General features: G+C 39.3%; 1 protein-coding gene across 1 annotated transcript in view; it reads right to left on the bottom strand.

Moving 5' to 3' along the window:
- Positions 1-14,856, bottom strand: part of LOC124719017 (transcriptional activator cubitus interruptus) — a 190,053-nt gene that overhangs the window by 32,766 nt on the left and 142,431 nt on the right. The window contains exons 8-10 of the mRNA XM_047244683.1: positions 6,675-6,839; positions 2,748-3,002; positions 2,462-2,638 (exon numbers count right to left, since the gene is read on the bottom strand). Coding sequence (XP_047100639.1) covers positions 2,462-2,638; positions 2,748-3,002; positions 6,675-6,839 — 597 coding nt within the window. The remainder of the gene's footprint in view (positions 1-2,461; positions 2,639-2,747; positions 3,003-6,674; positions 6,840-14,856) is intronic.

Raw genomic sequence — 14,856 nt, 5'->3', positions numbered from 1 at the left:
GTGTGTGTGTGTGTGTTCCTGAAATTTACAGGTAGCATACAAAAAAATTTAATAGGCACTGTTGACACTTGACATAGGGCAAGCAGGAATTCATGTAAAAACATTGATACATAAGATTTAGTACTTATAGTAATGAATACCTAAGTGTCTCACTGACCTAAGTACACCTAAGTGTCTCACTGATCTAAGTACTGTTAGTTATTATTACTACAAAATAGTATTTTGTTTTGTATTTATACACGGTGTACATAAAATCCGGGAACACTTTCCATTATTTATCACACAAGAACCAAATACTGTACAAATATACATATGGCATTTTGAAGAGAAACCCTGAAAGTTTTTTTTTCACGTATACTGCCACAGCGTAGTTTGGTAATTTTCCGACAGTCAGCGCCGGTCGTAAACCTGGCCGTGCTACAGAAGGGAACAGCTGTTTAGTGAAATGGCCTCCCTCATCACCAGATCTCACTCCTTGTGACTCTTTTCTGTGGGTAAACATTAAGGATCTGGTGTATGTCCCGCCTCTACCACACGATGTAGCAGAGCTCCGGGAGAGAATATGGCAAGCGACTGCCACAGTCGACGATGCCGTACTGGGACGGGTACGGCAAGAATTCGATTACCGTACTGACGTCTGCCGGGTCACTCGTGGTTCGGATATCGAATGTTTGTAAATAATAACTTTCGGAGTTTCTCTTCAAAATGCAATATGTATGACATCTGTACAATGTTCAGTTCTTGTGCAATCAATAATTGAATGTGTTCCCGGACTTTATGTACACCCTGTATTTCATAAATTAGCGTCAAGAAATTAACCGAAATACTGCTTCCGAGGATAACAATACAGTAAAAGTAATTAGTGTTTCTTTACTGGTGCAGAATCCCAAAGGTAATTACCAATAGGTATTGTTGTTGAAGGAATAAGGGGAGAAGGTGCCATCGAAGATGGTGTACATGTGTAACTGATGATCTAAAAGAATAAGTAAAGGTTGCAGTTTCACAGAATCATGAATTACTAAATCTCCTATTACATTAATCGAGGTTTAATGAATTTTTTTTACCAACATGCATCAAACTAATTTTGGCGTGCTAGTTGAATTCAATGTCTTTGAGATTGAACTACTTAAGAATTGAAGAATTATGAAAAAAACATTGCCAAATAATTGGCACTTGTTATCTGACTGATTTTTATTATCGATTAAGTGTGTCTTACATCTGCAAACAATAAAACAAAAAGTGCAAAGCGGATAATGTTCAGTTATCTGGAATTACTAAATGCAAGATCTGTTGATCCTGCACCAGAGATGACTGTTAACCAAGAATGTAAAAAATTACATTAAATTCACCTCATATACAATTTTCTTAAAGACATTAATTTTGGATATGTTTTGATGGGGTAGCATGTAAAAGCATCTATTAAAAAGATACAATCAGGCATTTCACATGTATTGTAGTTAGATAATTTTCTAGAGTTCATAATGAGATGTTAACAGCAAGTTGGTGATGCCCTATGTCACCATCAGAAACAAGTTGTAGTGAATCTCATCCGTGTGCACTGCCACTATTTAGTAAAAATAAATAAATAAATAAATAAATAGTAGAGGGAAACATTCCACGTGGGAAAAATATATCTAAAAACAAAGATGATGTAACTTACCAAACGAAAGCATTGGTTTGTTGATAGAGACACTAACAAACACAAACACACACACAAAATTCAAGCTTTCGCAACCAATGGTTGCTTCATCAGGAAAGAGGGAAGGAGAGGGTAAGACGAAAGGATGTGGGTTTTAAGGGAGAGGGTAAGGAATCACTCCAATCCCGGGAGCGGAAAGACTTACCTTGGGGGGAAGAAGGGACAGGTAAGTCTTTCTGCTCCCGGGATTGGGATGACTCCTTACCGTCTCCCTTAAAACCCACAACCTTTCGTCTTACCCTCTCCTTCCCTCTTTCCTGATGAAGCAACCGTTGGTTGCGAAAGCTTGAATTTTGTGTGTGTGTTTGTGTGTTTATTTGTGTGTCTATCAACAAACCAATGCTTTCGTTTGGTAAGTTACATCATCTTTGTACAACACAATTCAATGGCGCTCCACATATAAATTTTTCACCTCTGCTGGGTGGATGAGGATTAACTCTCTATTGAAAATTGTTTACAGTTTTTTAATGCTTTATTTGCCTCAATTTCATGAAACAAAGGACATTTTTATATAAAGAGATAGTCATGACTGAAAAGTTATTTTTATTACAAATAATGTATTTTACCTGGTTATGGTTTCCTCAGATCCTTGAAAGGCTATCAAAGCAATGCTGTTAGTCAGAATGATGGTAACAACCATCTAAAGGGAAACTGGTTGCTGTACCAATCAGCCTATCACAGAATGCAGTAAGCTTTATATATATATATATATATATATATAAAAACCATTTTGCTCCTTATAATGGTAGAATTTAGACTCACATCAATTTCATCGACAGCCTCCTCCGCCCACTCCTCGGCGGCGGTGAGCAGAGCGTGGCCAGAGTCCGCCACGAGGGCGTCATCCTGGACCCCGCCGCCGCCTTCCCCGCCCCCGCAGATCGCGTGCTGTGTCACACTCGGTGGGCTGCCGTGCTGGCCCACAGGTGAACTCGCCTCCTAATAGAAATCAGAAAGCTTACTCCTCCGCCTGCACGACGAGCAGATTCAAATCGGAGCAAGGGAGAGAGTGCCGTGCCGCACTCCGTATACTGCCTCTCGCACTCACCTCGGACTTGACGCTGGGGCTGGACAGGCTGGGCGTCTTGCCGCTGCTGAGCATCCCCTCGCTGCGAGGACTGCCGCCTGCCAAGTCTGCGCCCCCCGGGCCGCCCCCGTCGTCGGCGCTGCCGCCCCCGTCCGAGCCCTTGTGCTTTTTGTTGGCGTAGAACTCGGCGCCGTGCACCGTCTTGACGTGCTTGCGCAGCGAGCTGGGGTCGGTGTACCTCTTGGAACAACCTGGGGCTTTGCACACGTACGGCTTCTGCAAAGTCGTGAGAGAGTTCTGTTGTCAGGAGTTCCATTCGGTACATTTTACTGGAAAAAGTGTACTACAGCCTACACAAAAAACTTATTTTCATTGGCAAATCTGTGGTATGAACTACAGAGATAACGTTTTAAAGTGCACTGTAATGTAATGCCAACATTGTGCACTATTGGAGAATAAGATAACTACAACAAATACAGAATACAATACACACAAGATCCACAGAGTACAATGTACTTGTATATTTCATAGCTGTAATTTGCCTTTTAATTTCTACACTGTCTTTTTAGTTTTGCAGTGGTATTCTTCAATTCTGATTATTTTTCGGTGGTCGTGGTTGATTATACACACGATTCAGTTCAGTTAAGCAAATGCAAAGCAGCACTTTGTTAATGTCATGTAATTTGTGATACTTTCCTATACATAAGTCAGTTTCATGAAAGTTGTGTTAACTGAAAAGTTGAACATACTACTTACTGTCCTCGGTGGTTTCGGTTTTATGGGAATTCGCGGATCCGTGCTGATGTGTGTTAGGAGGGTTGCAGTGGTGAAATGTTGTATTATTTGCTTTCTTTAGTGCTAAGGCCCAAAAACTGTCTAATTTCAATCCTCTGCCTTTTCTGTGACAGTATTTTGTAGTTTTGAATAAATAGTTTGATTTGATGTGAGTTTTTTAAGTTCAGAAATGCTTTCGAAGCCACAGAAATATGCATTAGACTGTAAAACAAAAATCACCAAGAACGCAAAATTATGTAAGTAAGAAATGTTAAATTGTGTTAAATTGAGGAGAGAGAGAGAGAGAGAGAGAGAGAGAGAGAGAGAGAGAGAGAGACTGACAATAATTCAGCATTGTAATTATATTAGTTTGAAGTCTCAAGTGAATTTTAATGTGAATTTTGTAGTTAAATTAGTTGTTTATTAAATTGTAATCGCAAGTTTTAAAAAGAACTAAACATCATTGACTTGACAAACGTGGATTAAATAAATGTAAAGATTTTGTAAATTATGAGTCAAGTAACTTCTTTCAATAAAGATCCCTGGCCTCATTTATTCATCAAGCAAGTTAAGTATATATTTTAATTATTATTGTGACGATATCCTTTTTATCGCAACGTATTGGGATGTTTTGCCAACAAAACCACCTGCCACATTAACTTTTTCACAATATTTTAGAATTCAGTAATTAGAGGATGAAACAATGGGTAATTACATTAAAACACAGAAATGAATTTTTTTATTTACTATGCATTGCAGAACTCTGCTCAGGTCTTTCCTAGATATATTTTGGGTAGTCAGTTTTCTACGCTAGCATTTCAGAATGACCACAAAACACCTAATATTTATCACTACCAGCACAAAAAATGACTACTTGTAGTTTATAAAAGAAATTACTAAAGAACAGATGTCAAAAAGAAACATGTACGTGTTAACGCTACTGCCAATAAGGGGGTCAAGCGTTTTAAAATGAACTGAAAAGGAACATTTAACTGAGACCTAACTATTTGTAGCTAATGTTATGAGGCCCTGGAAAAAATCAATTTTAAGCATCTCACTCGATTACGTTTGAATTCGAGACCAGAATCTTAAGACAACAGTGTTTTTGTCTCTCCACACAATGCGGTTATGAAGTTACAAAAATAGTGCTATTTTTTTAAAATTTATTAAGTGTTCTTTACATGGACACCACAGGGAAAAACACATAATTTTGCTTGGATATGGAGTAAATTAAAATTATATTATAGAATGTTGACTTAATTTAGTCACAATACTTCACAAATAAAGACTCATTATAAATGCAGAGAAGGGAGGGGGGGGGGGAGGGTGCATCGGGAGAGAAAGACAGAGAGAGAGAGAGGGAGAATTCAATTTTTTCTATACTTCCTACTGTGTCCAAAACACAAGAGATAATAATGATATTAATTAGTGAGAGCGAGCAGTACTTACCACCTGTCATGCCCCTTAATGCATGAAAAGAAAATGAGTGCTAATTAGACTTGTTTACACGAGATGATATATTTGGAATTACGTAAAACTTTAACACCTTTTGTTTGAAAGCATTATTGAACATTTAAACATAAGGCTGTGCTCTGTATTGGCCAAACTAATTTCTTAATGGAAACTTTCAATAAATGTTTACATGAACAAGGTGGGAAAAATGGTTAACTGAAGTCACTGCATCATAAAAGAAATGTTTTCTGTGAGTGCATTCACTGCTTTAAAGTAAGGAGTCCCGGTGGTAGCGGTCACACATGCACGGAATACGCTTGCTTGTGTGACTGTGTGTGTGTGTGTGTGTGTTTCCTTTGCGGAATAAGGCTTTGGCCAAAAGCTTTAATATGTAACAGCCCTTTCATTGTGCCTGTCTGCAACTCAACAGGTCATCTCTAATTTATTCTTTACCAGGTATTACAACTGGAAGCTGTGTGTTTGTCTGAGGCAGCATGGCTGACAGCAGGCAAATATTTGGACTATATTCATCCACTGATTAAGAGTGAAAGCACTTACATCTTACAACAAATTTTACACATAATGCGAAACCGTTATGAAACATTTTCCTCACTGCCATACCTAAAACAGTGGTGAAAGGAATGAAGTTTGTAGTTTTTGCTGTTCATTTAATACATCTTCAACAACAGGCATGACATTTTAATTTATAATTTCTTTACTACTAACTGTATTTGCAACATAGTTTGCAGACAGTATCCACATATACCACAGAATATACCTGCAAAATTGTATCATTGTATGACAAGTACTTCAGGAGATATTGTGGCACAGACACTAAGAAGCGTGAGAAACTAGTTTTTGATTAAAATGGAGTGCCGATTACCCAGACTATATTCGTTCAGTATTTCATAATGTGAGCACTCGGCAACTTCCAAAATGCTTTACGCACGATTTCGACACTTTCCTAAACTTTCTGTCACCTGCGTCATTACAGTCGAGTATTTAAAACATTAACTCGTTTCTAAAGTAATCAGAAATCTGAAGCTGTTTTATATGCAAGTGTTCGATTTTTCAAATACTCGGGGGTTTACTAGTAAGTACAAATACAGCATTTTAGCTTAGCTTCACAAACGTGCAAAACAGGCCACCTTCCCTGCTCGGTTTTCTCAGCCGACACTGTCCTAGTATACACTACAGATTGAGTTTTCGCCGTACACTTCGTTCGACAAAATAGTAAAAATATTACAGAGGAAATATCAGCGTAAAGATCCTCCGAGTGTTCTGTCATACCATGAGAAATACATTTGCATAATGTTACGTATTCTGTTCGGCGATCGGCTGGCAGTAGGGAAGCGAGCGGACACTGTGTCAATTTACAAGTTTGCAAAGCTAAAGGGCTGTTTTGGTGGGTTTTATATCTGTAACTGCGTATTGCAAAAAATTTAACTTTAAACAATTAGCTGCAATAAAGATTTTTCCAAAATACACTGTTTGTGATGCGATCAGTTATCAAAACTATTGGGAAATTTGACACTGGCAGATAAAACGATTACCTCTATTCCCTGATAAAAGCATTTGAGAATGGATTCGTTACTCTAGGAAGAGAAATTTGTATCAATGAAACTAGTAAATGTTTGGAAAAACACAAAGATATAATTCAGAGTTACTCGTGAGCCACAGCAAACGAGCTAGAAAGCGGACCCAGCACGTAGCACTGCTTACCTCGGTGGAGTGTGTGCGGTTCTGGTGCTTTGCACGGTCCGAGGCATTGCTGAAAGCCTTGCTGCAGCCGGGGTACTCACACGTGTACGGCTTCTCCCCCGTGTGTGAGCGTAAGTGCGTCTTGAGGTTCTCCAACCGCGAGTACGCCTTGATGCAACCTTCGAACTGCACAAAAGCATCCCATTTGTAATGAAACTTGTCAGTTTTATGGCCTCACTGATTAATAGACAACACAATACACTGTTCTAGAAACAACACACTACATAGGAATGAACTACTTTGTTAATACTGAGATCGCAGTTGTGCCTTTGGTGTAATTTCTTTGGTGTAAGGCGTATGGTGTGGCTGAGCAATTACGAGTGGAAAGATTTGCTAGAATGCAATAATACAGTTTCTAATGAAAATGTGAATAAATGGTAATAGTATTAAAATTGGATGTTGAAGTTAATTCTAAAAAATCCAGGCACCTAACTGAATGACTAGAATCAACAATATTGAGAGCACTGATCCAAAAAAGTACATAAAATTTATGTTGTGTTTACTGCTCTTGAACAATTTTAAATATATTGCACCGAGCTTGGTATTTTGGAGTAAACTGTAACTACAGTTGAAACCAGACTAAATTCAGTAGTTGAGAACGAGCTTTACAAATGGTGGAGTTGAGCTGGGACTGTATTTACACTTTATACAGTCACGTTCAAGTTTTCATAAGATGAGTAAATTATCTAGGCACAGAAAAATTACATATTTATCATCTTTGAAGATGGAAACACTCTAGCACGATGAATGGGATAGTTAAAAATGAACTACAGTCGAAAACAATTTAAGAGGAGCATTTTATACGCTGCAGGTTGCAGCTGCATTCAAACAATACAATATCCGTATCAGATGTTTGACTGTTTATGACGTACAATGGCTAGAATGAATTTCAGTACATTACTGGAAGCATATTCCACATATCACTCTAGAGGGAAATGTGTGCTGTGGTATGCTAGTGACAATGACCACAATAAGTAAATGTGTCAGTCTAAGTGAACAAGTAGTGTAGAAACACAGTGTGATCAGCAAAATGTTGTGTCTGTTGCACAGTAGCATATGTCATTGCAATTTTTGTTTACATAAATACACAAGTAGCTAGTAACAGGGTACTACGTTCACCTGCAATAAGTTGTGACGACTTGATATTCTGCAGAGTCACTCGATAACTGGACAAGTAACCGTAATTACAATATTAAATGTTTCATACGAATGAAAGCCATACAGGACTATTTTGCTTTGAGCCACACACCAAGCAGATGGCTAGTCATGTTACATAATACATTCTTCATTCACTCATTCACACATCAAGTTCTGTAAATCCGAACAAGATACAGAGTCCCCCAGAACATGGAACGAGTGAAGTTTTATATTATGAAAAAATAGACTGATGCACACAATACGGAGCAGACGTCGAGTCGTAGACAGGCACGACAAAAAGATTGCTATATCTCAGCGGCCAGAGACTGTGGTCACGTGTACGAGGGTTGTACGATTGTTTTTTATTTTGGAAGAAGGCCTTTCGGGTAAAAACCTTAAATGTATAGCACTCTTTTCACTGTGTCAGTCTGCGGCTCAACATTTGCTCTACACGGTGAGTAGTAATTTATCCTCTTCGTAGTACTGCTGTTATTCCATTCAGGTCTTTACACTGTTCGAAGTTCTACATTAACAGCCAGAAGCTAGCACTGCCAGCTACTTCTCTACAGTATACAAACAACAACTTATCACTGGTTCTAATCCATTCAAAAACAGCTACAGTACTCAGTTCTTTTTATGTGGTACTTTAAGGAAATCATTTTAATGTTACACAGAATGCTATCAGTTCTATGGCAAACTCAGAATGCATAATACAAAAGTTAGTTCTTCAAAATGTTCATTCTCGAGTGAAGTGCTCTCACAAATTGCAGTTGTGGCTAATGAGGTGTCATTTTATTTCATGTTCACATATTTGGGAATTTTCAATTTTTTATCTTATGTCTGCTGGCAACTTGTCAGAAACCTTGTGTTCCAGAGCATAAAACTCCTTCTGAACACTAGAAAGGGAAGCATAGTCCATATGGAAATTAATTCTATTTATAGCGTGGAACCTCGTACATCAAACGTTCACTGAACTCCGCTCGCAAGACCTGTAAATGATATTTCTTTGGAATTGCGTAAGACGGGCTTTTTCAAGTTCAAGGTTTAAGGTACTGGCTTTGAACCAGTTGTACACCTGTTTATTTTCGTGGTTGCAATTTGTACGGATGTATTTGGGCCTTTTATCAATATTCTTATGCTATCATGAAACCTTGAACTATCAGCTTAATAAGTCACAGCTGCAAAATACTAACACGAATTCTTTACAGACGAATGGAAAAACTAGTAGAAGCCAACCTCAGGGATGATCAGTTTGGATTCCGTAGAAACACTGGAACACGTGAGGCAATACTGACCTTACGACTTATCTTAGAAGAAAGATTAAGGAAAGGCAAATCTACGTTTCTAGCATTTGTAGACTTAGAGAAAGCTTTTGACAATGTTGACTGGAATACTCTCTTTCAAATTCTAAAGGTGGCAGGGGTAAAATACAGGGAGCGAAAGGCTATTTACAATTTGTACAGAAACCAGATGGCAGTTATAAGAGTCGAGGGACATGAAAGGGAAGCAGTGGTTGGGAAGGGAGTAAGACAGGGTTGTAGCCTCTCCCCGATGTTGTTCAATCTGTATATTGAGCAAGCAGTAAAGGAAACAAAAGAAAAATTAGGAGTAGGTATTAAAATTCATGGAGAAGAAATAAAAACTTTGAGGTTCGCCGATGACATTGTAATTCTGTCAGAGACAGCAAAGGACTTGGAAGAGCAGTTGAATGGAATGGACAGTGTCTTGAAAGCAGGATATAAGATGAACATCAACAAAAGCAAAACAAGGATAATAGAATGTAGTCTAATTAAGTCGGGTGATGCTGAGGGAATTAGATTAGGAAATGAGACACTTAAAGTAGTAAAGGAGTTTTGCTATTTGGGGAGCAAAATAACTGATGATGGTCGAAGTAGAGAGGATATAAAATGTAGGCTGGCAATGGCAAGGAAAGCGTTTCTGAAGAAGATAAATTTGATAACATCCAGTATTGATTTAAGTGTCAGGAAGTCATTTCTGAAAGTATTCGTATGGAGTGTAGCCATGTATGGAAGTGAAACATGGACGATAAATAGTTTGGACAAGAAGAGAATAGAAGCTTTCGAAATGTGGTGCTACAGAAGAATGCTGAAGATTAGATGGGTAGATCACATAACGAATGAGGAAGTATTGAATAGGATTGGGAAGAAGAGAAGTTTGTGGCACAACTTGACCAGAAGAAGGGATCGGTTGGTAGGACATGTTCTGAGGCATCAAGGGATCACCAATTTAGTATTGGAGGGCAGCGTGGAGGGTAAAAATCGTAGAGGGAGACCAAGAGATGAATACACTAAGCAGATTCAGAAGGATGTAGGTTGCAGTAGGTACTGGGAGATGAAAAAGCTTGCACAGGATAGAGTAGCATGGAGAGCTGCATCAAACCAGTCTCAGGACTGAAGACCACAACAACAACAACATCATGAAACCTTACAATTTTGAAAGGCCCTCTAATGTCCTATGTAAATCATTTATGCAGCAAACAACAGGAATGTGAAAAACACTATACCTTGTAGCAAACAATATTTAAAGTTTCCCAGCTGTGAATTTCATTTCATTTCTATTGCAAGAGTTACTAATGTGAACCTCTGATTTTTACTGTCCGTGTACAGATGTGTAATATTTGCAGGAAATGCCCATGTGACTGTTAAGTACAAGTTATTTTCCCAATTGGTACAGGCAAAACTTTAAGAAATACTGAGGTGGCTGCAAACTGCAGGGCAGCACGAGAAATCCATATTAGTAGCAATGTAACACATTCATTTTTATTCTTTGTTTCATTACTTATTTTCATTTCGTTTTTAATTAGTGATAAGTTTTTTTCCACACACACACACACACACACACACACACACACACACTCTCTCTCTCTCTCTCTCTCTCTCTCTCTCTCTCTCTCTCTCTGTTAAGCTATTTAGTTGAGAAACTGTTAGTAATTGCAAATATGCAGAAAAGATTAATAATTCACCTCCTAATACTGGTGTGGGCTAATCAAGAGGTTACATCAGACTTTGGCAGACATATTACTATTTTATTTCTGTCTCAGAATGTTCCATTAACACCAGGGAGAAATGGTCATTCGTATGTACACAGAGTGCGGCGTGTCGTGCCGTTGCATCAGCACACTGACAGGAGAATTTGAATGAGCTGGGTATACGACACTGAAGCAGCGATCACACTGCCAGCAGTGAGATTCTACGAACAGAAGGCAGCAGTCGTAAAAGCGTCCTCAGCATAATGGACCCCGCATGACCGGCAAGCGGTAGCGGGCGGCACGTGGCGACCTTCGCAGCCGCGGCCTCGCCGCATGCAGACGGCCCTCATTTCTGTGAAGACGTGCGTGTCCGACCTCGGCCGTTCGGGCCGGTCGTGAAAACAGTTGGCTGCCTCTTAATGGGGATCTGCATCCTGTTGCACTGCTGTGACGGGCAAAGTCGGTAGTTATTGACCTCGAGATGTAAGTGGCTTATTCAGATAGCTGGTTAATGAACTGTCTGACACCAGATTCGCTCAGGAATAGCCGACACACCTTCTAGTAACATATGCGACACTCTGCAATTTTTATTACACTGATGTACCTTCCAGAACACTTTTATATGTAGCACAGTCCGAAAAAAGTTTGATGCCTTGAATGACCACAAACTGGAAAAAAAAGAACCAGGGCTAAAATAACGGTTATGGATAATAATAACTGTGTGTGGGTCAATGGCTGGGTGCAAGTTGGTTGGTTGGTTGGATACAGGGAGCAAACTACTGTGTCATCAGTCCCTTTTTCCTCAAACAGATAGATCTACACGATTGCACATTAGAGATGGCCTACCGTGGAAAACCCGGGGGAAGAAGAGCCCGAGGTCTACCGAAGGTCAACAGAGGCTAGGTAATGGACAAAAAAGAAGAAAGGGGGATATAGGAAGAAAGGCAGGCAAGGCGACATATCTAGGATTGGCTGGAAGCCCCCGAAAGCAGAATGTGATGAGGAACGTACATCCCCATCCCCTGCCACTTACCAGAGGTGCCAGACTCAGAAACTGCCTAGGAAAGATTAGCAATGCGGACAGGGCGAGACGAGCAGAGATAGATATAAGACAAACGAGTCGAACACACGACACGAGAGAGAGGAAGGATGAGCTGGGTGCGAGTCTTTCAGTTGCACATTACTTCGGCAACTCGTGTGTCCCGAGTCTACCCCAATTATCCAAAAGGGCACAGGGACAAACAGTTTAACATGGAATTGGAACCACGTGTCATTCCTACTGACTCCTAACCTCATCAAGAAGTGAGGACCGGATTAAAGGCAGAATGAAAACTTCCACAGTCCAATTGTAATTCAATCCCACGACCACTTGTGATCGCAGGCACTAGACAGCCAGACCCAGTGTAGTGATAGGTAAGTAGAACACACAGGGAAGACCAAAAATCATAACACGAAGTATCGTACGATGGTGAATGAAATGTAAACTACGAGTTCTTGTTTGACGTGCCTTTCTGTAAACAGAGAGTGGTGCGATCTCTGCTCGTCACTTTTGTTTCCGCCAGTCGTTCTCAGCAACTACGACATCGTCTTTAGGCGGAATCACAATGTCCGAACAAGATATGCCGTCATCTGTTCCAAAACACATTATAATCCAGTTTCTCACAACAGAGGGTGTACAACAGTCTGAAATTTTGAAAAGACTTGCGGCACACCTCGAGGACAGTGCCCCGAGATAGACCCGAGTGTTTGCACGGCACAAACTGTTTTTACGAGGACGAGAAACAGTTGAGAATGCAGTGGACCGAAGTCGCTAGAGGATCAGCACGACTGAGGAGGATATTTGCACTGTTCGTCAGCTTACTGAAGGCGATCACCAAATAAGAGTCGGTGACATTGCTATGAGGTTAGCATAAGCTACAATAGTGCTCAGGTGGTCATTATTGACAAACTTCAATTTTGGAGTGTGTCCGCAAGGTGGATGCCTCTCATCTTCTCGGTGCAGATCATAAATCTCGCTTTTTTAAGGTGTGCAAAATGCTAAGACATGCCACCAATCTGAAGGGGAACATTTCTTGCACCAAATTGTGAGCTGTGATGAAATGTGGGAGCGCCATTATGACCTGCAATCGAAAAAAAAAAGCTACACGGAATGGCACAAAAATTAGAAATCTTCGCCTGTCAAAGTGGAAAACGGTCTCTACACGGAGTAGGTTTTTGCAACAGCCTTGTTTGATTTTAAAGGAATTGTTCCCATCAGTTATCACTATGAATGTCACACAGTGAATGCTGTGTACCACTGCCAACTTTTGGAGCAAAGAAAGTGTGCATATTGTCAGAAAAGTCTGAGATATGAACGTGCTTCACGACAATGCTTGAGGCCACACTGTTGTCCAAAATCGACAAAAAATCAAAAATATTCTGGACCGTACTAGAACATCCTGATACTGTCCGGACTTTTCACCCTGTCATTCTGATTTGTTTTGACCCTTAAAAGAAGCTGTCAGATGACACAGATTTGACAACGATGCCGCTGTCAAAGCATTTGTGTGCAACTGGCTGCTGTCACAGCCACATTCATTTTACTAACGTGGGGTCAAGAAACTGCCTATCAACTGGGGAAAATTGTGTTTCCTCTTCAAAAGAGTAAGTAGAATGGTAAGTCCAAGTGCATGAGTTTTTCTAAAGCTTAAATGAACTTATAAAATAAAAAATTCACCCTTGTACCAACACAAATAATACAAGCAAATGAATTTTGCTACTTGAGAACAGATTAATCATTATTTAACATCATCTGAAGTAATTTAATGATCTGCAACAATTCATCAACTCATTTCTTATGCACAGTTATGATTCTGCACAAACTGAAACTTTGTGTGTATGTTTTTCTTCGGACAATGCAGTAAATTCGAATCTAGGAAGACAGAAATTCATTTTTGTATAAAATACATACTATTTTAAAACAGAAGTTTCTAGAAAACATTGAAAAATGTCAAAGTCAGCCATTCACAATGTAAACAATTTGGACATTAACACTATTTAACATAACTTTAAAGACATTTCTTTGTTTGAAATAAAAACTTTTAGCAACGAAACATCAGGAAATGTAGGAAACTGAAATAGTTAATTACGTAACTGCAACTTGCATGTGGTTGCAAGTGAGTGTCAAAATCACACATTTTATTCAGGAATGTTTTCTGTTTAACAAAATTATTATTTCAGATAGGTGTTGTTTACGGAGAATAGACATCGCACTTAAAACATTATGAAGTTTTATTTCTTTCTTGTAAACAAGGATGTGTTAAAATTGTACTTGTGGGAACCTTATCCAAATTATTCATTCATATAAGCATCGATGGAGGGCAGCGTCTGTCAGTTACTCACTGGTTGTTGAGAAGTTGTCAATTTTTATTGGTTTATTTGAAACAAAAATGTATGATTTTTCAATAGTTTATGTAAAAATTTAACTCTTAAGTGATGACACAATACATGACTAAATGACATGAGAAATGATGATACACTAAGTAGTTTGAACTATAGTCTGGACCTCTCACCAACCTTAGACAACATGCCAACATTTTCTTGTAGAACAAATTTTGAAATTCTTATGGGCTCATTAGAATGCCAAGGCACTAGTTTGTGGCAAACTTACCTCACTTGAGACAATGTGAGAATTCAAGATCATTAGAGACTTGGAAGGAGGAATAGCAGCAGATGGCCATCATAAGAAAAAGACAGGGTGGAGAGGAAATTTCCCAGAATGCCTCAGCAAGAAGGGTCGGATTGCAAGATTCTGACAACCACGATATTGAACCTAAACTGAAAACCGATAAGTTTTAACATCGCTGACAATGGCCAACTGGCACGGATTCCAAAAATATCAATCATGCAAAACCCAACTATAATTTTTCTCACATGACATCCTGAAAGTCACGGATCAAGGCAGTCTCAGTCCCTAAAAAGCATTGTCACACGGATTAAAATCGTGACAGAACAGTAACAACACACATTCCGTAATGC

This window comes from Schistocerca piceifrons, chromosome 10, assembly GCF_021461385.2.
Source record: "Schistocerca piceifrons isolate TAMUIC-IGC-003096 chromosome 10, iqSchPice1.1, whole genome shotgun sequence".
In the NCBI taxonomy this organism is placed as follows: Eukaryota; Metazoa; Arthropoda; class Insecta; order Orthoptera; family Acrididae; genus Schistocerca; species Schistocerca piceifrons.
This window is presented reverse-complemented; position numbering and strand designations above follow the sequence as displayed.